Raw genomic sequence first — 23646 nt, forward strand, 5'->3', positions numbered from 1 at the left:
AGTAGCTTGGCAGAGAACAGCTTAAAATCTGAGCTAATCCATAACAGCAGGAGGAAAAGATTAGATGTCTTCTGCGATTACTGTGAAATCACAGATGACGATAAGGGAGGTTCATTTAAAGGATGCAAGAACCACGTAAAACGTTAAAGCTATGCTATCAAGTAGGTATTTGCATTAAAGCTGTAGACCCTAACTGCATTTGAGGAGGAAGAGAAGAACTGCAACGGAAACTTTTTCAAGGAAAAGTGAAACAACAGCCGTGATGAGTTACTGTCTGATGGATGGATGGACGGACGGATCGTTTAGCACGTGATGTGTCTGTTAAATGTGATTAAAGTATTTGAGACTCGAGGACAGCTAAGTATGTTCTCTGTCCAACACACATACATTTGGCCTAACAGTAAATATCTACAAACAAGTGGAATATTCGATTTAACTAATAAGAACACCCCATGATTCAAGCTTGTAGAACCAACTAAATCATATTCTGTATAACTTTTATCAGTATTTACCAGGTGACTGAGGCTTGCAAGCATTTGTTTATCCTGCCACAGCATTTAAACCAGGCTGAGGTCTGGACTTTGAGTGGGTCATTGCAACACCTTGAGTCTTTTCTTTTTCAGTCATTCTGTTGTACAGTTGCTGACGTGCTTGGGATCACTGTCCTGTTGCGGGATTTAATTTTGGCCAAGCTTTAGCTGTCAGACAAACGGCCTGTGGCTCTGTGGCTTAAAAACAAACCCAAATCATGACCCCTCCACCTCCGTGCTTAATAGTTGGTATGAGGTGTTTGTACCGATATGCTGTGTTCGGTTCTCACCAAACGTCTCTGTTCATTACGGCCAAAAACCTCTTCTTTGCTCTCCTCTGTCCAAAGGACATTGTTCTACATGTCTTGTTGTTTGTGCAGAAGCAACTTTGCAAATTGAAGCTGTGCTGCGTTGTTCTTTTTAGAACCTGGTAACCCTTCCAAACAAGTCACACTTGTTCAGTCTTTTTCTAACATTTAACATCCTAACTGAGGCTCTTGGGTCATTTTGCTATTTCTCTCAGGACTGCAAGGTTTGACCTTGACCTGAACTTGCCTGTAGATCCACTTCTGCGATTGTGGCATTGTGTTACCACACAGCTGAATACTCCAGATCTACAACCTACAAATTTCTGCTTGTATAGAGGTGCTCACACGCGCTGATAATCAGTTAATCAAATACAAGTTGATTAGTAACACCTGGCTGCTACTTGTCCCCTTGATCCCTATTGAAGTAGTAAAGGTGTACTTAGTTTTCCAGAGGATCGCACAGAGTCCTATGAAAACCTTTTTAAAATGCCTGCATATATTTTATGGTAAATGGGATTTTTAAGATGCCCTGGCATAACTGCTTGTTTTGGCATCTAGAATACAAACATATAATCTGCAGTCATTACATGCATGTGTGAAAAGTGTCAAAGAATTGAAAGTAAATGGTTTAATTGTATCCTATTCGGTTGTAAAACACGATTAACTGTGTGCAAACTTCAAAGTCTGGCCTCTAAAACATTAAGTAACTCCAGTAATGATTTCCTTATGATGTTAAAACAGCATAACCTGTAAGCACTTGCAAGCCTTGCTCCACAGAGGGTAGGCAACTCTCCCAGTAGATGTAATTTTATACACCCGTGTCTTTTTGTAAATGGTGTGCAGCGATGCAGGAAAAAGGTCAATTAAAAGAAAGCAGGATTATTGTTAATAACATCTAAACATGTTATTTAGAATACAATCCAACAGCTAACTATCAATTACATCAAGTGTATATATGATTAGCAGCAGAGGTGTACAGAGGAACACTCGACAGATATTTCTGGGGAAATAATACTTCAAGTCGAGTTCCCCTCATGTGGTGAGAACAGAAAATAACAAGAAGTCTATTTAACTGTAGCTACACTCAGCTTATAAAGATCTATGCCCACTCAGGAAATGATCAGTGTTAGTGTAATGCCTCAGGGCCATAATCACCTGTCTCTCGCAGTAGGCCTTCATGAGTTTGATGAGCGGTGTGTGTCTTTTGATCTTGAACTGCACTACAGATCCATCCTGACCCGCTACCTTCAGGTTTATGTGTTCATTGTTTTCTGTCTTCACTGATTCCTGAGGGATAGAAGCACAGATAGAAACACAGTGAAGGAAGAAAAGAAATGACTTTGACTAACCAGAACAACACAGTAGTTACAGGTTTGCAGGCGGAAAGCTCTGCACGGTATTTTCTGTTATTATTACATGCGTAATTTCAGTCCCTTTAGTGCCTCCGGTGGCCTTTTAATTTTGCAGTAGCGTGATGAAATACTGAATTCAGACTTAAACAGCTCACCAGGTGGCTAGGGGAGGATATTGGCAAGAGCTTATTAATATCCATGACATTATCAGTTGTGCTAATTCTTTATTGATTCTTGATCAATTTTCTTTGGGAGGAAAAAAGCAGGCAAATGTCAGTATCAACCCAGCCGTGTCATTATCGCCAAAACAGAGTAGGAAAAGACTGAGCAGCACAAAAGCAGCACTGCTATGAGTTTGACTTCACTTTCGCAATGTGTAACTGCCAGAAAGATATGTCAGCATCCATAAAAGGAAGGTTGATGAGCCCAAAGGTGTAAAATTCCCAGGACTTTTGCGAATTTGCATACTTTGAAATTGTTTAGATATACAGTGCTGTGCAAAAGTGTTGAACCACCACTCATTTCTTAGATTTTGTTAGGATAATGGCAAATAGTTGCAGCAATTTATTGAAACATGCAAACATACTTGAGAATACAGTATGAGCTTGAAAATTAATGTTTGATATGACCAGACTTTATTGTTCCAACACAGCCTGAACTCTCCAAGGAGAGCCTTCTTGTAATTTCTTTAAGTAGTCTGAGCAGTTCTCTAAGGTTCTTGAAGGACATTCAAAGCTCGTCTTTGGATGTTGACTGCTTTTTGGTCTTATCTCCTTCAACATGATGCAACACTATTTCAATAATGGTGAGGTCCAGGTTCTGGGGAGACCAATCCATCACTGACATTGTGTCCCATTGTTTTTTTTTAATCCAAGGTGTGCTTTTACTGCACTGGCAGTGTAGTAAAAGCACTTACTGTGCTCAAAAATGAGCCTTTTGCCAATCAGATGCTTGCCAGATGATATTACACGATGGATCAAAATCGGTACTTTTCTGTGTTTCCATCAGCTGTGACAAGATCCCCAACACCATTGGCTGAAATGCAGACCGAAACCATGACAGAGCCTCCACTGTGTTTGACAGATGGATGTAGACACTCACTGCTGTATCGCTCTCTTGACTTCCTCTGTACATATAGATAATTTAAACCCAAAAAATTATAAATCTCAACTCATCACTCCAGTTCTTGTCTAATTTTGATACCTCAGCTTTTTCTCCTCATGTTCCTCTTCCTTGAAAATGGCTTCTTGACAGCCATTTCTGATGAGGCTTCAGAGGACAGTACATGGATCATCTGAACGTCCAGGTGCATGCCTCAGGTCCTGTGTCAGGTCTTTGCCGAATTTTTCCCATTTCTTATGGGCATGAATTTCAGATGCTGATCATCTGTTCATCTTAAAGTCTATAATCTTTTTTGTCCTCCACTTGTCCAATTTCCTAAAATTTAAGGACACACTGCACACAGTCCTGAGATATGCTAGGTCTCTCTTTGGGAATCACTTTGTTGGTGCAAAAATACAATTTAAGCCTTTTGTGGCATAAAAAAGTCAGTTAAAGAAATGTGTTTTCTAAATAGGCAAAAACACGAAAGACCTGGAAAACTTGCTTATAACCACTGAGTAGGCAAAACAGAGAGTACTGAGGAATGGCTCAAGACTTTTGCACAATACTGTATACAAACTATTTCTCAGATTTAAACAAAATTTAAACCTTAAGTCCCCCCTTTTCGCTTCGCCTGCAGACTCAGCGTGAGCCCGAGATCACCACAGTGATGATTCATAGAGTTTCAGTGGCACCAACAGATTTTCACCGGTACACTCTCCCACAGTGGCACAAGCCATTCACACATGGAAGCACGCAAAACACACACACACACACACACACACACACACACACACACACACACACTGGCGAAATGAGGCATGCAGTGGGGATGACACCAGCTGGTTGGCTGTGTGTTATCAAGCAGAAAGAGGTCCGCGCGCCATTGGATGCGCGTTCACAAACCTTCCGGTCTATCAAAGTAGGTACAGCTAGTAGTTGAATTTCAGCTTGTAACTTTGCAAAAAGGCACAGCGGAACATGCGGAAATGACCGTATTTTTACACACGCATGTGTCAAAAAAAATCAAGCGGAGTAAACTGGCATTTCAATCCACTGTGAAGACACTCACCTTTGGTTTTTCATCAGCCATGGTCACTCTTTTGGCGCTTCTCTACACTGCCACACAAAGAACACGAGTACGCGCACGTACACGTGCCCGTTTAGCCTATTGCAACTGAACGTGCGCGGCCACGCGCCCATGCGCGTCCACCTCAACGAGCGTTGAGTGGACAGCGAGTAGTCACGAGGTTGAAAGCGCAGTCTGGGCAAGGGCGGGAGAGTCACAATGCGCGTTAAAGAGGCAGGCAGATGCACGTGCACGCGCACAGCGATGTTTTCCCTTTTGTTTTCAGGTTTAGAAAAGCGGTTATCTCAGTAAATGCTCCTTATCGCCCTGCTGACCTCGCATGGGTGCAGCATAGTTCAGTCAGCATCACCACACATGATCCTCACTGCATGGGGAGAGCGATATGTGCACTTTTCCATTTCCTTTTTCGTTTTAACCCTTTAAATACCAGTGGCCATCTTGTTTTTTTGTTTTGCCTGATGGTGATGTGTAGGTGTACTGAACCAATGGTGGACTTTACGAACTCAAACTGTAAGAGTACAGGGCAAAGCTGCACTGATTCTTCACAGATTCAAGTGGAGACATTAGTGGGGGTAGCATGTTCGTGGATAGCAAAAGACAAACCCAGCTTCTTAATGCTGGTAATGACCTTTCGTAGGTGAGTCCGGGCAGGCAGTTATAAGGTTAGTGATAAGCTGTGTTATCTGCATTTGTCGCGATAAATCCAAAATCCCGAGTCAAGCTCAACCGACGGAAAAACAGGCAGGTAGACGGGCACCCCTTTCGGTGATATCTTAACGCATGCGCAGCAGGTACTTTCGACTGAAAGAGCGAGGCGCGTAAGCAGTACCGGTCCACATTTGCAGTTCATGGCGTGTTTATAGCCAAAAAAGTTCCCATTGTTGTCTTTTCTGTGTCGATGATATTGTTCACATATGGAGGAGGTAGACGTTGAGCCCACTATTACTGTAAGTAGCCATTGTAGCTTAGTGTTTTTAATTCCTTATTGCCACTAAATGGCTTTGCTAACAGGCTAACTTTCGCAAACATCTATTTCAACGACCCGTTTGAATATTTATATTGTACGTTGTCAAGAAATGTTAAGGGGCACACACTCAGCCATGTCACAAGTGTAAAAGTGGCAAGATTATAAGAAGATGAGTTAGAATTACTAGCAGCATTAATTACAGTTTGAGTTAGTAATATAGCTAGACCATGTCCCAGTCACCACTCAACCTTCTCACATAATATTAGAATTAAATATGAAACGGAATCATTTAATTTTAACCCTCGTCATGTTATTCACATTATTTTCAGTGTAGTAACAGTGTTTGTATTTTTTTTTTAATTGCAGAATATCCCTGCAATCAGTGATGGAAAGCACATGGGATTTGCATGGGGTCCTGGTGATATTCTTGTATATGAGACACGATACAAAGCATCAGGTATGCTTCAAAATTAGTACAAGGCACCATGTATACTTTCACAGTTTTCCTCTATCTCTTTCACTTTAAAAAAAAAAAAAGGGTAGAGAAAACCCCTAAAAAATCTCCGACAAAACGCTCTCAAAATTTGTGTGTTTGTCACACTTTAATGTTTCATATTATCAAAAACATTTGGATTTTTGATGAACAAAGATGACCAGATTAAATATAAAAAGCAATTTTTAAATGACGGTTGCATTTATTAACAGAAAAAATGTATTCAGCGCTATCTGGCCCTGTGTTTTTGTTTGTTTGTTTTTTAAAAAAGGTAATTGCCCCCCAAACTTAATAACTGGCTGTGCCACCGTTGGCAGCAAGTAATGCAATCAAGCATTTGTGATAACTGGCAGCAAGTCTTTTACATCGCTGTGACCCACTCATCCTGGCAGAATTTATTTAATTCAGCCACATTGTAGGGTTTTCAAGTGTGAACGACTTGTTTAAGGTTTTTCCAATTCATCTCAATTGGATTTAAGTCTAGAATTGCACTCCAAAACCTTACATTTGGGTTTTTGTGAGACATTCAGAGGTGGACCTCCTTGTGTGTTTCGAATCATCATAGAGTGATTAGAATTCATGGTTTCATCAAGCAGCTCCACACCATCACACTACCACCACCATGTATGACTGCTTATATGATGTTCTTTTATGAAATGCTATGTTAGATTTACACAAGAGGTAACGGGATTAAAAACATGCTTAGCCCTGGGACAATTAGGTTTGGATAACCTTTTTTTCCCTCCTAATAAATGAAATCATTTAAAAACAGCATTGTCTTTGTCTAGTATTAAAATGTATCTATTTATCTGATCATGTAAGTGTGACATGATCAGATAAATAGACAAAAATAAGCAATCAGGAAGGGGGGGGGTTATTTTCCATAGCACTGTATGATGTGTTTTACTATATTTTTTATGGTTACTTTTAGAGATGTGCAAATATGTTTTCAGTAAACATATTTTGAGCCGTCTTTTTCAGACATTTAAATTTTGTTGCATATGTGCAATGACAATAACTATAATATTACTGTTGTTCTTTCACCTCCTGCCTTTGTTTCAGGTGCTTCAGGATCAGGTTGCTCGTTCATCCATGAGATCAGGAAAGATGAGGACATATATTCCCCCATTTTACGCAAGCTTTTTAACGAGTCTCACCACATCTTCGTTGGCCTGCAGACAATTAGAGAGGACCTCCCTAGCAAGAGTAAAAAACCCCAGTAAGGGCGCGTGATGCAATCCCACCTCTGTTTGTTCATATTGTTGGATTGCATATCAGTGGCATAACAATAGTTGCAAAAGTCACACAAAGCAGCACCCACATTGTATGTTTTACAATTTTACCTCTGCCTTACTCCTTAGATTTGTTAGTATCAGCAAAAATTATCGATCCGTGATCCGTGCTTGTATGGAGGAACTTCAGCAAGTTGCAGGTAATACTTTTGAAAATATGCTTCTTTTGGCAAAAATTTTGAGTTGATGTAACCATAAAAGTTTTGGCAGTTTTTTTCAGATTTCTATTTTATAGTCTTGTTTATACAATAAAAACACAGGAAAGGTGTGTGATTACTCAGAAAACAACTTTTCTTTTTTGCAGTTTCTACCAAAAATACAGAGTTGGCCACGCAGTGTGGAAATCAGGTAAGTACTAATGTTTGTGTGGCAATAACTTTCCCTGGACTAGTCCACATACAGAGCATGTATGATTTAATTGAGTAGCATATCACAGCTCTGTGGGTTTTATGACCACAATCAAACAGCCTGTATTTAAAAGGGGACGTTAATGCTCAGTTAGTGAGGAAGAATCCACATTCAGTTTTTTACTCAGATATGCATTTCATTACATTGTTTAGTGGCACTATCCTGACCCTGATCTGCTTTTTGTTAAAGGTGTCCATTCTTTTGGCCATAGAACTGATCTGGAATCTGTGTGAAGTGCTGTTCATCGATGCTGCTCCAGGTTAGAATCCGCATCTTATGACTGGATTTTGGGGTTGGAGAAACACCCAAACAAATGTATGTGCAACATGGGTGTGTCTGTATTTTCAGCGGGCTCCCTGTTGCTCCACCTGCTGGACTGGGTAAGGTTACATAAGGCTGACGTGGACGAGAAGGCCAGGGAGGTGCTCCAAAGTGAGAGCCCTGCCGAGCACCGCGACTATTGGGACGTGGTAGGTGGAGCATGTGCGCACAGTTACATCTTTAAAGTGACATGTGCACTGTTGGTGTTCTGCATTTGCTTCTTCATCTGTGTTTTGTCTGATATGAATTCTCTGGAGAGATGGGAGTGATCACATGGCGTGTGTGTGTGTGTGTGTGCAGGTGGTGAGTTATGTGCTGCAGGGCAGGTTGGAAGAAGTCAGACAGATGCTGGTGAAACAGGCCAACCTACAGCCTGCTGCCAGGAGCATGTACAAGCAGATGGATACCTTGCTCAGCAAGATGCCCTTCTACAATGTAAGATAAAAATGCAGTGGTTTATTTCCTTTGAACGATAGCTGAAATTATTTTAATCATGCTTCTAAATGGGATTATTGTGAAAGTGTGCACTGTTAATTTTACAATCAGAAATTAATCACACAGGTTCTTGATGTTTTCTTAATGGGCTGTGGATGTGACATTAGAGGAAATTATCTCTAGGCTGCAAATACACAGTATGATGATATAAAATGATAATAAATGGTCTCCTATAAGTTAAAGTGTATCAAACATCAAATGTGCTGCTGTAGACTAAAATGAATTTAAGCCTCTTTATTTTGCTGGTGGTGAAATGAAAATCCACAAATCTGTTCAAAACTTCTTTGCTAAAGTTTCTGTTGCTTTCACTTACATCATTCAGACAGTAAAGGGATTAAGTACAACATGTTTGTGTTCATTCAGTGCAGCGATTTCTCTAACGCAGCCTAAACACAAGATGAGCGCATGAGCCGACCCGTGCTGACTCACACCTCTGAATTTTCTGTAATGTTCCCTCAGCCTGGTGGCACTCAGACGCTCACGGAGTTTGATGTAAAGTGGAGGCACTGGCACGAGGACGTGGACCGCTGCCTGCAGGACAACTCGTTCGCCAGCAACCGACATCTGGAGCTCATCTGCAAGGTGAGTGAGGAAGTTCATTATTGAAGGGTCAGTGCAAACATCCAGCAACAGTTAGGCTATTTTAAAAAAAAAAAATTTTAAATGTCCCCACCCCATTTCACCTTAGATCCTTCTGGGAGATGAAGACACTTTGCTGGATCACAAGGAGCTGCTGGGTACCTGGTATCACTTTCTGGTCACGAGACTTCTCTTCTGCCACCCCACAGTGAAACTCACAGAGTTGCATTATTATGCTCAGGTATACCATATTCTCACATCATTCAGCATTTTAGAATCACTGCTGGTTTAGTCTTAAAAAGTATTGCATTTTTTTTAAAAACCTTGTCAGATATCCTGTAAATACTGTGGTAGAATAATTTTTTTTAAATATTTGCGTGTTACATCGTCTGTCGCAAATTTCAACCAGTTCATGTGGCTCTATGATTTACAGTTTGAAATTTGATTGTAAAAAATGTACAGCAGCCCCTGATTTATTGTTTGTGTATCTTGTTTGTATGTGTGCGCACTGCAGTCGTGCATGACGATGTTTCTGGACTCGAGGAGCGTCCCAGAGCCCCTGGACAACATCTTACTTGCTGCCTTTGAGTTTGACATCCATCAAGTCATCAAGGAGTGCAGGTAAGACAACTTTTTTTTTTTTTTTTTTTTGCATCCTGCCGTATGTGTATGTGTGTGTTACATGCAGCATACAATGTGGGGTGGTTCATAAACTACCTTAATTGTTTCCTTTTAGCATTGCTCTCAACAACTGGTGGTTCGTGGCCCATTTGACAGATTTGTTGGATCATTGCAAACTCCTGCAGTCTCATAATCTCCAGTAAGGATGCCGATTGTCTGTTTTTGAACTTGTTTACCTTTTAATTTGGTTGTACACTTCATTAGCCAATATTTACCACAGTGTGTGTGTGTGTGTGTGTGTGTGTGTGTGTGTGTGTGTGTGTGTGTGTGTGTGTGTGTGTGTGTGTGTGTGTGTGTGTGTGTGTAGCTTTGGCTCCAACTTGAGAGAGTTTCTCCTTCTAGAATATGCTTCTGGTCTCTTCACTCATCACAGGTACGCTCATCCCAAGGTTCAGTGTAATGATGTATAATATATTTGCTTTTGTTTAGATTTACACTAATTTGGCTCCCAGAACAGTTATTTTTATCCTGTTAATCTAGTTAAACAATCATTTCCTCTAATTGACCTAGTACAGGGTAAGCTGAAGTGTAGGTTATCACTGTCATGATTGAGCATGTTTTTCTGTGTTTAGCCTTTGGCAGTTGGCTGTGGATTACTTTGATCACTGTCCAGAGTTTGGTCGTGTCTACCTGGAGCTTCAGATAGAGCGCGTCCCTTTAGAGACGGAGCGTAAAGCTCTCAAGGTGCTGAGGGTTTGTGAGCAGAGGCAAATGTCAGAACAAGGTAACATGTTGCTTCTTAACTCTTAGAAACAAAGATGGGGCTGTTTTTGTTTTTCCAGTGCAGGAGAGACCTAAAACATTTTTTTTTTCGTGTGTTTATGCAGTACGGAGTATTTGTAAGATCATGGCTATGCGGGCTCTGAGGAACAATAGGCTGGGCTCTGCTCTCTCATGGAGTATAAGAGCCAAAGATGCTGCATTTGCCACCCTGATTTCAGAGAGGTTAGTTTCTTTCATTATAATTGTAAAGATCCCAGATACTGTTACTCCCCCCCCCCTCCCCCTCCCTATTGGCCTTAGCAGGAAGTGTGGTCTCTTCCTGTTTATTACTGCTTCCACTGTGAACATGTTCCTATACCATCAAACAGCAACAAACCCTTCTGCCCTCTGAATGTTTGTGTTATGGGTTCTGTGGTGTGTTTATGTGTATACTTGTGTTTTAGGTTCCTACAGGATTACTGTGCCAAAGGGACCTTCTCTGATCTGGACCTGATTGATAACTTGGGCCCGGCGATGCTCCTCAGCGACAGGCTGACTTTTCTCGGTATGCTCGGGGAACACACACTTACTGGAGGACTAGTAGCACCGCCCCACTTGTGACTCAGCCACTGCGTCATTCTCACAAGTTCAGTCGACACATGAAGTGACGGGACATTCAGTCAGACCAGCTTCAGTTCACATGAGTCTCGGACACATAAATGCGCACACAGACGTCTAAATAAAGCTGGCCTGTTGTTTAGTGCAACAGCATGCCATGGTGCGTTTTACTACTGAAAAATCAGTAAAAATATGAGATAAACACAGATAAAATACGTTCCTATAGATTATTGCTGTTTGTGAACTGAGGAGGAACATGCACAAAACCTCCTGGATAATTTGAGCACATCTGAGTGTGAAAACTCTGCTTTATGTTCTTTCTCAGGAAAGTACCGCGAGTTCCACAAGCTGTACGGAGAGAAGCGTTTCAGGGAGGCAGCAAAGCTGCTCCTCTCCCTGATGACTGCAAAGATTGCTCCACAAAGCTTCTGGATGACTCTGCTGACCGATGCTCTGCCACTGCTGGAGCAGAAAGAGGTTAGTCACCAGCAACAAGTCCAGTTTTGGACAAAATTAGTGTGATAATTACAAGAAATCTGATACTGAAATGTACGACCGAGATATTTTCTACTGCAGTCTGCATGATACCACCACAATAAACTACAGTGTCCCCCAAACTGGTGCGGATTTAAACTGAACAACATAAACTTTGATGTCCTAATTATGGTGTAACCAGAGTTGTACGTCTGAATCAGTTGTTGCTGCCCTACAACAACAGTGATTTCTTCTTCTCAGGTGATCTTCACAGCAGATCAAACCTATGAGCTGATGTTCTGTTTAGAGGAGCTCACCTCCTCCCTGAACATCACTGCATCCAGCACAGACAGGCCTATGCAGGTATGCATGTCCTCACATGGCCTTATTCCCTCCCACACAATCAGACTAAAAGCTCTCTAATAGCTGCTTCTAACCACATGTTTAATATTTGGTGCTGCTATCACCACTGTTTTAATTTTAAGATGACATGTAGGCAGATGTCACTCTGGAAGTCTTACTAGATTGCTTCATCTTTTTATTTGAGTGTTTTTGTCGTTGCAGGAGGAAGACGTAGAGGTGACCAAAGTGGAGCTCCTGAGACTCGCTCTGGCCAGGAATCTGGCTCAAGCGATAGTCAAAGAGGGAACGGTGGAAATATAAAAGTTTGACTTTGCATTTTTGTACTGTATATATTAAAGAATCATTAATCACAGTGTGCTCTTTGATAATAAAACACTTCATGATACTCATTGAAATCTGATCTTTTTGGAGATGGTTTGTCAAGCAAAATGACTTCAGAACATCAAACATCCATGAAGACTCTTTATTTTTTTCATGCAGCAAAGAAATGACACATCATACCTTTATATATACAGTCCTAACACTCTCCCCAAATCTACAAGTCACATTTTCACAGAAGTTGTCATACACCAAACAGCAGGTACATTACATTAGATGCTATGTACAGTAAACACACTTCTGTACATCCAGTATGATGAATAGAGGACTATCAGAGATGGGGCGCAGTGAAGTCAAAGCGTTCAGACCCCTGAATGTTCCGAGTTCATTTTAAATGAATAAAATCATGAACTCAAGTATTCAGCGCCTTCATTGTAGCGCTTTGAATTGTAGGTTGGTTGGTCCTTTTTATGTTGAGATGTGGGAATATGAATGGATCAAACATTGTCTAAATGTATGTTTTAGAGGGTATGTAAGGTCCGAAAACTTAGACTGCGTGCCAGAAAAAAAAAAAAGCTGAAGTCTTTGATAAAACATAATTCTTATTCTGGGTATAAAAATATTTAAAGCTTTAAGATGTCCCTGGATAATACTGGCCTGGGTTACTGTAAAACAAGAAAAACTGAAACAACCTGGATTCTGTTTTGAAATAGCTCCGCCCACATGACAATTTGGGAAGGAAGATGGCCGTGAACCCAAAGACCACTAACAGAACCTGGTAATACCTCAGCCCAGATTAGTGAACCTGTCATATGGACGACCATCTATCAAACATGTTACAGCAGCAACACGAATGTCACTCTTCACTATCAACACTTGACAGACTGTAGTTGCCAAATTGCATTTGGTAAATCACTCTATGCACAGGTTACAGTCCACAGAGCAAGATTATCTGCTCTACCCTGTGTGAAGCAGGCCTGAAAGAAAAGTGACTTCATCCAAATATTACGGAAGTTTGTTTAAATTTCAGCAGTTTGAGTTATTACATTGAAATTTTGAGATAACTTAAAGAATGTAAACTTATCGATTGCAAAACAGGCTGAGGTGGCTGCAGGACCTTTTTTGTAGCAAAGTCCAAGTTTTAAAGCCGGCAGATCTGCCAAGAGGTCTGTAGATGACAGTTCACAGATTCTTCCTATTGAATCTGATGACGGCTTAACGGGATCTCAGCGTGGATCACTAAACAAATATAAATTTATCCACATCTTCGGTGTGCAGAAAGTGAAAGGGGTCGGAGAGGACCGAGTACAGTTTCCCTCCATCCCACTGCTGCATACTGGATAATAATCTGCTTCGTTCTGGATTCAGATTCAGGTTGGTTCAGTTCACATTTGTTGGGTTTAACGATCCACTGTCGTACCAGGAACAGAAAATAACTACGACAGAAATACTCCCAATACTGAGCCTGGTAGGAGGAGCGTAAACATGTTTAATAATACAAAACCAAACTATGGACAACCACTAACTGAGAATCATTTATCTTAAAAATGAAAACATGAAATAAAACCAGTGTTGGACTCCTAACTGCATTTCTGCAATTACACATTACCATCTAAGTCCTGCTGCACAACGTTTCCTTCATAACCTAGCAGAGGGCTACATTAGCAACACAATTTACTCACACATATCCAAAATCCATCCATAGAATAATCCAAAACACACGCCCCTCTTCTCTTTCTGCAGCAATGATATCTGACTGAATCCTTCATGTCAGCCTAATCTTCAACTCTCAGGATATATTCAAGTATAAATGTTCAGCAACACGAATAAATAGAAGCACATCTGCAGCGCAGGCTCTGCTAACTTCAAGGTTATTTTCTTTTAAAATATTTTTGTGATCAACCCAACATTTTAAGTCTCTAATGCATTATTCATTGCAGTTTCAAACCATTTCCCCTTAGGGAAAATGCATTAAAATATCTGTCAATAGCCTATAAGCACCAAGGCCTTACATACCAGTGTCTATCTTTGCTATGTTAGCTATCTGCAAGCGCTGCATCAATCATCAATAAAACTTTTAGTGATTGCTGTTGTTATTGCTGAGATGGACGTTGTCATCTCAGCAATAACAACGTCCAAAACATGAACTATTGTAAGGAATGTAAAGCTGAAGTGAAGAATATAACAAACGTTCCCCCTCCGGTCTCTCTGGGATGGATATGAACACACACACATGCGCACACTCACACCCCTTCATGGAGTATGAACCAGCCTGTCCCTGCTGAGCAGCCGGTCTCCACCGCTGCTATAGATGACCCCACATCTCTGGAGGGGGAAACTGGTCAACCTCTCCAACCTCGTTGCATGGGCGGTCTCCGAGAGTGAAAGCCAGCTTGTAGCGCAGACGCACCTTATCCTGCGAGGACAAGCAAAGAACATGCAAATTATACACACTCCCGCAGAAGGATTGGCAGCTCTGAAAATGCACTATTTGGACAAAAGTGTTGGGCTACCTATACGTTAGAGGTACAGGAGCTTTTATGGCATCCCATTCCAAATCCATAGGCATAGATTTGCAGTTATAACAGCTTCCACTCTTAGGGGAAGACTTTGTACAGGATTTTGGAGTATCTGTGATGCGAGACAATGATGTTGTCTGGCAATCTTTGCTCTTCATCCCAAAGGGGTTCAGGGGGCAGGATTCTCCGCTGGCCAATCACCAAACAGATCCTGTATGCACTTTGTTTTGTACACTGGGGCATAGTCATGCTGGAACAGAAACTGACTTGTTGCAGTGCTCACACCCATCACAGCACCACACTGAAATTTAGAATAACCAACTTGTAAAAAAAAAACTGCTTAAAACACCTAAATTCAAAGATAAAACGGCGTAGTCCAACACTTTTGTCCACATAGTTTATGTATTGTTTGTATATTGTTGCCGCTGGAAGTGTTATTATGTAATCTACCTTTGCTGGATTGGCCAGCAGCATGATCTGAGTAATGGAGGCTGGAGGTAGAATGGGGTTAAAGGGTGCCAGCTCTGTTCCCGACGGGGGCTGCAGCTTCAGCTTCATCGACTGGTGGAAGAAAAAAGGAAGAGTCAACGCTGTTCGTTTACGCCTTTATTAGAGGATTCACAGTTCTTCTTTTTGTTGCTGTAAGTGGCAAAGGGACATTTTACACTATGAAGACTGTTGAAGCCTCATATCAGCTTTGCATGAACTTAGATAAAGAGGAATGGAACTGATTATCCATCGTGAAAGATGACTTAAGGAAAGAGACTGAGCAACAGATATCGCAAGTGAAAGATGAACTTAAGACATTGTGGATTAGTGAACAATTAAAGTTTCTTTCAGTTAAAATAGTCCATCCATCCATCCATCCATCCATCACTTTTGCAGGGAAGCAGCAGCCTAAGCAGTGCTCATCCAGCGGAACACCAAGGCATTCCCAGGACACCAGAGAGGTGTAATCTCTTCATCATGTGCATCAAGGTCTCCAGTGCTTCCCAGTCAGACATGCCCAGAACACCTCAGCCAGGAGGTGCCCAGGAGCATCCTCGTCAAATGCTCAAACCGCCTCAATTGTCTCCTTTTGAAGCAGAAGACTAGCAGCTCTACTTTCAGTCCCTTCAGAATCATTGTACTCCTCACTCTGTCTCCAAGGGAGAGGCCAGTCACCCTTCACCCAGTCACAGAAATGAGAGAAAGCTCATTTCTGCTGCTTGTTCTGCATAATTTATTCTTTCTGTCAACATCCAAAGCTTGTGACTACAGGTGAGGGTAGAGACTAATCTGTAAATCGGCTCAGTGTCCCCAAACAGTCTATCGATCTGCAATAATGCAATACTCTGCAGTGAAGCTTGAGAAACAGACCGAGAACGCCCCTCTATGGCAAAGACATTCCCTCCATCAGCGTTCCCCCCCAGCTGGACAATGCACCCTGACACAGTGCAAAAACTGCCACGAACAAAGAGCTAAAGGCACTGACCTGTTGCTAGTTGAGGAACTGTCTATGCACCAGTGGGTCAGAGCTATTTTAACGGCAGAAGGAAGACATTCACAACATTAGGTAGTTAGTTTTAAGATTATTGGCTGACTGGGGTGTGTTCTTGGAAAGGTTTTAAAGCTGTGTTAAACATTTTTAGAAGGTGTTATTGGACAAGAAACATCCAATCATCCAATAACATTTCAGCATATGGAAAATGAAGTAATCTGATAGAGCTAAACTGTCACTTTGGATTTCAATCAAACCTCTACTCATCACAAATATCTTGAATAGTACAAAAATAATAGAAGGAATGAAAACATCCATAAAAAGTACTTTAAAGCCAAAATCAGCACTGACTTACGTATGAATCCTGTGGTTGGAGGATAAGACAAAACATTTCAAGAGATCTAAAGAGAGACTGTTCCAGTTATCGCTCAGGAAATGAGTAGGTGATAGGTCACAATGTAGGAGCCAATCAAAAGCAAACACTAGGTGATGCCCACAACGAAAGAACAGATGTGTTAATGTCTTTACCTTGGGCACAGCAGCTTGTAGGACCACATTGTGAACAGGCAGAGGTGCTGTATTAAGCATCGACACCACCATTACCAACACGTCAGGCCGCCCAGGGGGACAGTCAGAAGCAAAGTTGAGCAGCATGCGAACGCCATCCTTGTCATATGCAGTCACAGGTAAGACTTTACCTGAAGACACAGAGAATAGCCAGTCAAGCAGAGGCAGCCATTAACTACCCTCTCAGGTGCTGAGCCCTGTCTTTGTCTCTTACTCGGTCTGATGGCCTCCAGAGGGACGTGTACGTTGCTCAGGGAGATTTCATTGGCTCTAGCCGGGCTGCCCTGGAGTGGAGGGTGGCAAGGGGACAGAGAGCAGAACAGCGGACTTCCTGGAGCTGAGTCGAAGCTGTGAGCCTTCACATGGGACAAGGCTGGGGAGCCAGGCAAGGGTCCTTGGAGAAGAGCCGCTGAAGAGGGCGAGCCCTGCACAGGTACGAGGGGCGGTGCTGCTGCAGGCACTCCAAAGCTGGTTCCTCTGGCCGTCGTCTGGTTGGATAAACTGAAAATCCCATTTAATAAATGCCAATAAGACCTCACAATGCTGTTCTTGGAAAGTATCGGATATTTATGCCAAAATATCCTCAGATTAGTGCTTTACGAGACAGAATTGCAGAAACCTTGCTACTTTGAGAATTTAAAATACAGGTTTCAAATAAACAGTGGACGGAAAAACATGAATAGATCACCTCTTGTGATCTGAAAAGCCCATCATGGCCAGATCCTGCAGGTTCTGTAGACTGTGGGTGACAGCTGGCTCAGCTGGTGGCACCACTGGACCTGAACAAGCTATGCTGCCAAACATACCAACACTTGTTGCTGGGGCCTGTGGAGGACAGGAGGAGGAAAGATAATTTACACACTGTTACACACTGACTACATATCTGCAGTTAGTTATCCTAGAGTACCTGCAAGGAACTCCACTGGTTGGAGATTTCATCCAGCTTTGGTTTTGATTGGCTGCTCTGAGAGGTAGGAGGGTCATTCAGTCCTGGGAGATGATGCAGGCATTTGTCATCATACAAGACTTTTTTTTCTTTATCTCTCATAAGATACAACAAAAACATGACTCGTTAGATGGTTTTCTCATTTAGCGCTTCACTAAAACACAATAAAAGCACATTTCCAAAACTGTCAAACTGCTCCTTTAATTCAATGAGACACGTTGGGGATGCTCTACCAAGAGACAGTAGCTCATCATCCAGGAGAGAGAGTGCAGTGGAGGCCTTGATGGCAGGGGGATGACTCGGGCTGCTGCCCTGACTGCCAGCGAGGCGTTTGGGGGGAGGAGGCAGGACGGGGATGGGGATCACTGTGAGATCAGCAGCGACAGGATGTGAGGGCTGGGGTGGTGGAGCAGCAGGCTGTGGAGGGCTCGGAACATCAAGGCCGGCGAGGTCGATCAGTGTATCTGTGGTTTCTGCTGAGCGACACAGACATGAAAGGAGAATGCAGCAGATGTATTAGATACAAAAGGGCAATCAAGTTTTTAGCAAAAAAAAAACAAAAAACAAAAAACTCTGACCGCTCTCGCTGTGACCAGCTGTCGATAGAGGTTCTTCACTGTCGCCGTTGATTGGTTGCCCCTCAACAATCTTCTTATAGGCGTTGATGACTCTGGAGAGGTCATCGCTGGCCTGGAGGATGTCACCTGAGGAGTCGAAGGTCAGTGGTTATAGATTTTACGCACAAAAAGTGAAGACAGGGCTCGCTCAGTCAAACCGAGACCAATGTGACAAACCTAAACTGGTGTCATTGTCCTCCGTCTCAGTGGCCATTTTGAAAGCAGCTCGTCTCAGCTTGTCACAGCGCTCGTAGAGCTCCTGAGAGGTGACACAAAGGACGTGCTGTACGGTTAGCGTGCAGATGTGACACCAGCTGCTGTGTACTGCTGCTGTTAGAAACTTGGCAGACATTAAAGAATTGGAAAATATCAAATGAAAACATCAGGTTCAAACTATATTTGTTAAAAAAAAACGCGGTGCATTCAACCCACAATGAAATGATAAAACAAATTACTGGAGTGCAAAATATGAATTTCTTTATCTGTGCCTTTAAATACTGAATTGAAAATATCTGTTCCAACTTTTTCCATTTTCTGATTGTTGAGTAAAGAATAAAGAAGATGATCCTGTTGAATTGTATGTGTGCTTTTTCCCCCTGCAGGGACCAACCAGCAATTTCCACACAGAGTGCCAAAAACTGCAGTTCCTTAAATGGCCACTTGAGGCTGGTTCCAAATATGAGGTTAAAATTTCAAATTTTTCAGTAGAAAAAAAAAAACGTGCATGGGTCCTGTAGGTCATTTTCCCCCTTCACAACAACTTTAGACATTGTTGTTGTACATGTGCTGCTGTGCTTGGGGTCATTGTTCTACTGCATGACCCAATTTAAGCCAAGCTTCAGCTGTCAGACGGATGGCCTCCCAACTGTGTCCAGAATACTTTGGTAAACAGAAAGGTTCATGGGCAAAATGACTGCAAGGTGCCTTGTGGCTGCAAAACAAGCCCGAATCATCACCCATCCACCATCATTTGAATGACAGGTGGGTCATCAACACAGCAGGCTTTAGTTGTTAGCTCCTTGCTGAGCTAAATCACATGACTGAACTGGAAGTGTCTGCTGTGTTTATGGTGTTTGTGCGTTTTTGAGCATTTTAATTCAGTATAGCATTGCATAGCTATCCATTCGGTTAAATGTACTCATACAGTCCAACAAGAATGAGCTTCCATTTTTTAAATGACGATATTATTTCATTTGCAATAATTAGCACGTGACTGTGTCTGTGCGATTCATCTCGCAGTCTATCGATGTAGTTTCCGAACAAACCTAGCTAGCTGATAACTCAAAGCTGCACCATCTTGTCCAGTTATGGCCACTTTTGGTGACTAAAATCAATCTCAAAAAGGCAGCTCACAAGCCAGTGGGTTACATCGCAGTGGTCACCTCCATCTGTTATATACAGTCTATGGCATGGACGCACACCTTAATAATCTCCTTGTCTGAGTCAGTGGAACTGTCTTTATTGTAGTGGGACAGCATCTCGGTCAGTAGCTTGACGTTGATGTTCACCTCCTCCAGTGTGTGAATTCGCTTTGTAACCTTCTGCACCCGTGCCTCATCCTGGCAAAATATAAAACCCAATAAAGGGTTTTACATCAGAAAAATAGTGCAAAGTGCATTTGAAAAAGAACTCAATGGCTGCGGTAAATAGTCTCATTCACAAGGGTCTGACATGTCTCACCTCTTTCACCATGTTTTTGATTAATCTGTTGGCTTCCTGAAGATCTTCTGGGTTTTTACTCCGGAGAAGCTCAGCAAGCAGCTACACAGACACAGACATCAGTCTGCTTGTTGTAATAATATAAGTATACGGAGTATATTTACACTAAAACAAATGATTTCAATAGGATGAGGCAATCTCTCACCTTGCCCATGTCCTCGTTGTCAAACACAGGATGTTTAGGTCGCGTTGGAGGAGAAGGGATCAGAGTCCTATCCAGCGGTAACTCTGGGTCATGTGCCACAAGGCCTGTCAAAGAGAGCAAGGACAGGACTGAGGAAGATGTGTCTTTATATCCTTTATGCTAATCTGACTGATCCACATCCACACATACCCTGTCTCTTCAGCGTCTGGTAGGCTTCACCGATCTTGGTTTCACTGGGAAAAGCGACGGTCCAGCTGTACAGCATTTCAACAATCTTCAATTTCACCTTCTCAGGTGCACTGTCGCCCATGTACTGGAAATACAAAGCAATGACTCATTAGCCACTCAGCACGTGTTTTATCAGCACGAAACCTACCTGAAGACGACCCACCTTTGGAGAAACAACTTTAATCAGCTCATTCAAAAATCTATATTTTCCGACTTCATTGTGAAACCGTCTGCCGCAGTTCTTCATACACGCCTCCAGCACCTGCCCACACGACATTTATGTGAATGGTTGGTTTAGCAGTTTGTAAAAAATGTGCTTGCTGACGGTTCTGTGCAGCATTTCTTACTGTCAGAGCTTGAAGTGCTTCCCATTCTTGCGGAGAGTGGATTTTGTGTACGAGCAGTGTTACGGCTATCTGGGGACTGCAAAAAAAAAAAAAAAGAGAGCCCGGAAAGAAAAAATAAATCCATAAATATATTCCTGTGCTAGTTGAAAAAAATTAAAATGCATTAGACGTTACCCTTCCAGTTCCTTGTTGATCTGATCACAGAAGCCAATGATGTACTCCCAATCCTCTTGCCGGTTTGTTGGATGGGTGGCTTTATCTGTAAGAGAAAGACCATTGCACCAACTAAACATATGCCTTTAAGTAGCATCTTCTTCAGTGAATCTGATGGGTTCCTTCCTGTGAAAAGGGAGTTTTTCCTTCCCACTGTCACCATGTGCTTGCTCAAAGGGGATTGCCTGATTGTTGGGGTTTTCTTTGTATTATTGTACGCCTGGAGGCCACTGTAGTTGTGATTTTGCGTTATATTAATAAAACAGAAATTGGATCAGAAAACTGCATATAACATAAAGCTTGACATTTACTCACTCCAAGTAAAAAAATCCTGCTTACAAAGTCAGAACAAGCAGGCTAAAAAGGAGTTCTGCATTAATTATCCTCTCTGACCAATATTTCTAAAGAATCTGATATTATCGGACTGTTGATAGTGGGCATCAGTGATGTATTATTATTAAGACTAATCAGCTGAATACTTTGTATACACAGAATTTAGTCTGAACCATTGTGATGATGAGGGAAAAAAGAAAAGCTCTGAACCAAAAAAAACAAAACAAATAATAACATAAAACAAAAAAAAAATCAACATAAATATCAGGATTTGTTATTGGCCAAAATGTTCATTTAAACATCAGTATCAACACAGAATTCACAACCACTGTGTCCCTAGTTTTATATTTGATGTATTTAATATTAATCTGTTTTTATGTGGTAATATGCGAGACACACAAACACAACACTTGAAGTCAACAGACTCACAGACATCCCACAAGCATCTACACCATCGCCTCCTTATTCTTTCTCTACAACCAAGTTTTTAAAGACTGAAACTAAAAACACAGACCTGTACATAAACAACCCCAAACACTCCCCTCCTGGTCACGCGTCTATAAATAACTACTTGCGCCACACACCTGTTTGCCCTTGTTATCCTGCCCCACCCCACCCTTAACCAGTCTAAAGGTATCTGGCATCAATCCACAGTGAAAGCCTCCTCCAGTCCAAGCCTGAGGCCTTGCTCACTGCTTCATTATCAATAAATATTTATCATTCACATTTGGGGTTGGGGGTCCTTAAGTTTCTGTGGCTAATTACTAAGAGAAATCTGAAATGTGATAAGCTTTGAGGGCTCAAACCCCTTGCTTCCTTCTCTGCAATGTTTACTCTGCAGATTGTCAAAAGACGTGGCTGATCCTTTTAGTTTATTCAGTCCTTTATCCACCACCTCAGATTTCCAGTCATCCACATACAGCACACACTGACTCAACCCTGTCTTGGGTAAACAAACTTATTGAGTAACCTGGGTTACCTGGTTTAATCTTCACAATACATTCTATTTAAATGTTTGCAGAATCCAAATCTCAAAAGCCAAAAAAACAAAACAAAACAACATTTCTTACATATATATACACACACACACACACACACATGTATGTATATACATTAACTATATACACACAGGTGAGTCCCGTGTGCTGACCCCGACAATGCAGTGACTGTTACAACTCCTCCCCTGTGTAATAACAGATGCATTGTCCACAGTTTCCAGTGTTGTGCATTCATCTCCCACACCCATCTGTTTCTGCCATGAAAGCTGCGCTCAAGCTGTACAGCGAGGGGTAACTATCCGCGGAGCTCCGCGCCTCTGCACAATCACTGCACGCACTGATCTGTCACTGGCAAAGACTTGTGTTTATTACAGCTCTCCACCCATTCAGCTAAACATGCAGACAGTGATTGGACTGGGCTGGCAGCCTGGATCTCTGCTCAAACTGCAGGAAAGACGCTTTCGGCGAGGCGCTGACAGCTTCTGCACACGCTGATTTTCTCCTCCATCACAGCGGAGCAACACGTCTAGCTAATCAGCCATGCTATTTAATTAATAAAAATGGGATTAATAACTCACTGAGCCAAGATTCAAGCGACTCCCCTTCCTGGTACGCCATAGCACTACAAACATCGCGTGATGTCACCGGCGTGTGCGCGAGAGTCCGAAGAAAAAAAATATTGTCGGAATGAATTTCACAAAAAGACAAAATCTAATTTTAAAATATATAGTTCTTCAATTTTGGCACTAAAAATGTAAAATGAGAATTTTCAGAAAGGAGCTTTTTTTTATTTATTCCAAAGGCACCTGCGAGACTACTAACCCGGGGTCCTAACCGACGCTCACACTTTCAAGATGGCTGCTTCCATCTCAGGATTATTAAAACCTTGGACGCCGAGGTAAAAGAAAAACAACCCTTTTACTAACACGCACACATTAGCAGGCGGTTTCGAGTTGTACGTTATTTATACATTAATATAATTTGAGTGACTACAAATTAAACTAACTAGCTGTGCTATTACATTTAAACCAGTCCCCCAAAGAGGTGAAGGGTGTAATGTTTAGCACATTTTATTTTTATTAAGACAGAATTGACAGTTTTCTTCTTTATCAACAGATTATCTTATCGTTTTGAAAATAATGATAAATGGATCCCACATGTAATTAATATCTGCATGTTTTCACTTATTATTTTATATTATTTATAAAACAAATCAGCAAATATACGTCGGCCGGTTGTTTTTAGGTACACCTGTTCAGCTGCTCGTTAACAAAATATCTATTCAGCCAATTACATGGCACCAACTGAGTTCATTTAGACATGGTCAAGACGACCGGCTCAAGTTCAAGCTGACCATCAGAATGAGGAAGAGAGGTGAAGCAGATGAGCTCCAGCTGCAGAAGTCCACACCGGCTGCCATCTCTGTCAGCTAAGAACAGGAA

At 41.8% G+C, this 23646-nt stretch overlaps 2 protein-coding genes across 3 annotated transcripts; one reads left to right on the plus strand and one right to left on the minus strand.

Annotated features, from left to right (window-relative positions):
* The first annotated feature begins 5148 nt into the window (after positions 1 to 5148).
* Positions 5149 to 12169, plus strand: nup85 (nucleoporin 85). The gene is made up of 19 exons (XM_005734580.1): positions 5149 to 5328; positions 5715 to 5805; positions 6904 to 7060; positions 7203 to 7273; positions 7438 to 7481; positions 7731 to 7800; positions 7890 to 8011; positions 8163 to 8297; positions 8817 to 8939; positions 9046 to 9177; positions 9451 to 9557; positions 9673 to 9756; positions 9925 to 9990; positions 10190 to 10341; positions 10445 to 10562; positions 10784 to 10884; positions 11263 to 11414; positions 11673 to 11774; positions 11976 to 12169. Exons 1-19 carry the CDS (start codon positions 5296 to 5298, stop codon positions 12072 to 12074), a joined length of 1959 nt encoding a protein of 652 aa, XP_005734637.1. The 5' UTR covers positions 5149 to 5295; the 3' UTR covers positions 12075 to 12169.
* A 54-nt stretch (positions 12170 to 12223) lies between these two features.
* Positions 12224 to 22835, minus strand: gga3b (golgi associated, gamma adaptin ear containing, ARF binding protein 3b). Of its 2 annotated transcripts, none has more exons than XM_013911248.1 (17): positions 22783 to 22835; positions 20835 to 20919; positions 20661 to 20736; positions 20477 to 20575; positions 20275 to 20398; positions 20086 to 20189; positions 19902 to 19982; positions 19643 to 19780; positions 18399 to 18480; positions 18183 to 18308; positions 17838 to 18077; positions 17566 to 17648; positions 17347 to 17483; positions 16873 to 17159; positions 16620 to 16789; positions 15062 to 15172; positions 12224 to 14508 (listed from the first exon to the last, which is right to left on the minus strand). In XM_013911248.1, the coding sequence occupies exons 1-17, from the start codon at positions 22820 to 22822 to the stop codon at positions 14398 to 14400; spliced, it is 2094 nt and encodes a 697-aa protein (XP_013766702.1). In that variant the 5' UTR covers positions 22823 to 22835; the 3' UTR covers positions 12224 to 14397. The 2 variants fall into 2 exon arrangements, with proteins under 2 accessions (XP_013766702.1, XP_005734639.1); XM_005734582.1 differs by having other exon boundaries at positions 17838 to 18080.
* Between the last annotated feature and the right edge of the window lie 811 nt (positions 22836 to 23646).

The sequence above is a fragment of the Pundamilia nyererei genome, unplaced genomic scaffold, assembly GCF_000239375.1.
Source record: "Pundamilia nyererei isolate P.nyererei 1_Seehausen unplaced genomic scaffold, PunNye1.0 scaffold00059, whole genome shotgun sequence".
Taxonomy (NCBI): domain Eukaryota; kingdom Metazoa; phylum Chordata; class Actinopteri; order Cichliformes; family Cichlidae; genus Pundamilia; species Pundamilia nyererei.